At 40.6% G+C, this 2,825-nt stretch overlaps 1 protein-coding gene across 1 annotated transcript in view; it reads right to left on the bottom strand.

Moving 5' to 3' along the window:
* Positions 1–2,093: 2,093 nt before the first annotated feature.
* The window catches only part of LOC130588145 (erythroid transcription factor-like), a gene marked incomplete at its 5' end in the record, with an annotated part of 2,625 nt that continues 1,893 nt past the window's right edge, over positions 2,094–2,825 (bottom strand). Inside the window, one exon of the mRNA XM_057389105.1 lies at positions 2,094–2,231. Within this exon, the coding sequence (XP_057245088.1) occupies positions 2,094–2,231 (138 nt within the window). The remainder of the gene's footprint in view (positions 2,232–2,825) is intronic.

The raw sequence follows: 2,825 nt of genomic DNA on the forward strand, positions 1-2,825 counted from the left end.
GGCCGGTTCACCTAAAATTAAATATTAAAATTAAATATTTTATACATTTATTAATTAAAATTAAATATTTTATAAATTCGGGTTCACCTGAGGGGAAAATGGGAAAAATAGTGAAAATTCGGGGACATTGCGGGGAAATATCGGGAATTCTGAGGAAAAGCTTGGGGGGATTTGGGGGAATTTGGGGAAAATTTTGGGAAAATTTCGGAATTTCTGAGGGAAATTTGGTGAAAATTCAGAAATTTTGAGGGAAATTTTAGGGTGATTTTAGGAAATTTTGGGGAATATTGGGATATTTTGATGGGGTTTTTTTGGGATATTTCTGTGATATTTTGGGGATATTTTGTGGATATTTTTGGGATATTTTGGGGATATTTTGGGATATTTTGATGCGGGTTTTTTCTGATATTTTCAGGATATTTTTGGGGTGGTTTTGGGATATTTTTGGGGTGATTTTGGGATATTTTCAGGATATTTTTGGGATATTTTGGGATATTTTGGCCCCTCACCCGGTGCAGTTTGCAGTACAATCCACAGGCGTTGCACACCGGGGTTGGGATATTTTGGGGATATTTTGGGATATTTTGATGCCGTTTTTTCAGGATATTTTCAGGATAATTTGTGGATATTTTTGGGATATTTTACACCCTCACCCGGTGCAGTTTGCAGTACAATCCACAGGCGTTGCAGACGGGGGTTGGGATATTTTGGAGATAATTTCGCTATAATTTGGGATATTTTGATGGGGGGTTTTTTGGGATATTTTCAGGATATTTTTGGGGTGATTTCAGGATATTTTGGGGTATTTTTGGGGCTCACCCGGTGCAGTTTGCAGTATAATCCGCAGGCGTTGCACGCGGGGGTTGGGATATTTTGGGGATAATTTGGGATATTTTAACGGCGTTTTTTCAGGGTTTTTTGGGGATATTTTTGGGATATTTTTGGGGTGATTTCAGGATATTTTGGGATATTTCACACCCTCACCCGGTGCAGTTTGCAGTACAATCCGCAGGCGTTGCACACGGGGGTTGGGATATTTTGGGGATATTTTGGGTTATTTTAACGGCGTTTTTTCAGGGTTTTTTGGGGATATTTTCAGGATATTTTTGGGATATTTTCAGGATATTTTCAGGATATTTTTGGGGTGATTTCAGGATATTTTGGTGTATTTTACACCCTCACCCGGTGCAGTTTGCAGTACAATCCGCAGGCGTTGCAGACGGGGGTTGGGATATTTTGGAGATAATTTCGCTATAATTTGGGATATTTTGATGGGGTTTTTTTCGGGATATTTTCAGGATATTTTGAGGATATTTTTGGGGTGATTTTGGGGTGATTTCAGGATATTTTGGGATATTTTGGTCCCTCACCCGGTGCAGTTTGCAGTACAATCCACAGGCGTTGCACACGGGGTGGGGATATTTTGGGGATATTTTGGGATATTTTGGGCTATTTTAACTGGGTTTTTTTGGGATATTTTCAGGATATTTTTGGGGTGATTTCGGGATATTTTGGGATATTTTGGGATATTTTGATGTGGTTTTTTTTGGATATTTCAGTGATAATTTGGGGATATTTCAGGGATATTTTCAGGATATTTTTGGGGTGATTTTGGGATATTTTGGGATCATTTCGCTATAATTTGGGATATTTCAATGCGGTTTTTTTGGGATATTTTGAGGATATTTTTGGGGTGATTTCGGGATATTTTTGGGATATTTTTGGGGATATTTTGGGATATTTTACACCCTCACCCGGTGCAGTTTGTAGTACAATCCGCAGGCGTTGCACGTGGGGGTTGGGATATTTTGGGGATATTTTGGGGATAATTTTGGTATAATTTGGGTTATTTTAATGCGGGTTTTTTTGGCCATTTCAGGATATTTTGTGGATATTTTTGGAATGATTTTGGGATATTTTGGGATATTTTACACCCTCACCCGGTGCAGTTTGCAGTACAATCCGCAGGCGTTGCACACGGGGGTTGGGATATTTCGGGATATTTTGGGTTATTTTAACGGGATTTTTTCGGGGTTTTTTTTGGATATTTTGTGGATATTTTTTGGGGTGATTTCAGGATATTTTGGTGTATTTTACACCCTCACCCGGTGCAGTTTGTAGTACAATCCGCAGGCGTTGCAGACGGGGTCCCCGCGGGGGCTGCGTCTCCACAGCGTCGTGGTGCTCGTTTGGCAGTTGCTGCACACGGTGCCCGCTCGTTTGCTCACCAGCTGGAAAAAATGGGAATTTTGGGAAAATTTGGGTGAATTTTGGGGATTTTGGGCAGATTTGGGAGTTTTGGGAAAATTTGAGGGGAATTTTGGGGGTTTTAGGAGGGTTTTGGGGGAGGAAAAAGGGTTTAAAAGGGGATTTTTGGGAGGTTTTTTGGGGAATTTAAGGGAGATTTTGGGGTAAAATTGGGAAATTTTGGGAAAATTTTGGAAAATTAAGGAAATTTTGGAACAGTTTGGGATATTTTGGAATAATTTTGGGCGTTTTTTTGTGGTTTCTTTTGCCGTTATGATTTTTGGGGTAAATTCCGGTATTTTTGTCTCTTCCCAGTCGTTTTTTGGGGCGGATCAGGGGCCGGTTGTGCCCCTTGAGCCGATGGGTTCGGGTGATTTTGGGGCAGATTTGGGATATTTTGGTGCAGATTTTTGGGATTTTTTCGGGATTTTTTTGTGGGGAGTTTTGGGATTTGGGTTTTTTGGGATTTGGGGTGAATTTTGGGATTTCTCTCTCACCAGTCGTTTTTTGGGGTGGATCAGGGGCCGGTTGTGCCCGTTGAGCCACTGCCTTTGGGTGATTTTGGGGAGTTTTTTTTG

The sequence above is a fragment of the Malurus melanocephalus genome, unplaced genomic scaffold (assembly GCF_030028575.1).
Source record: "Malurus melanocephalus ecotype Western Australia unplaced genomic scaffold, MMel_1.1 scaffold_3505, whole genome shotgun sequence".
Classification (NCBI taxonomy): Eukaryota; Metazoa; Chordata; class Aves; order Passeriformes; family Maluridae; genus Malurus; species Malurus melanocephalus.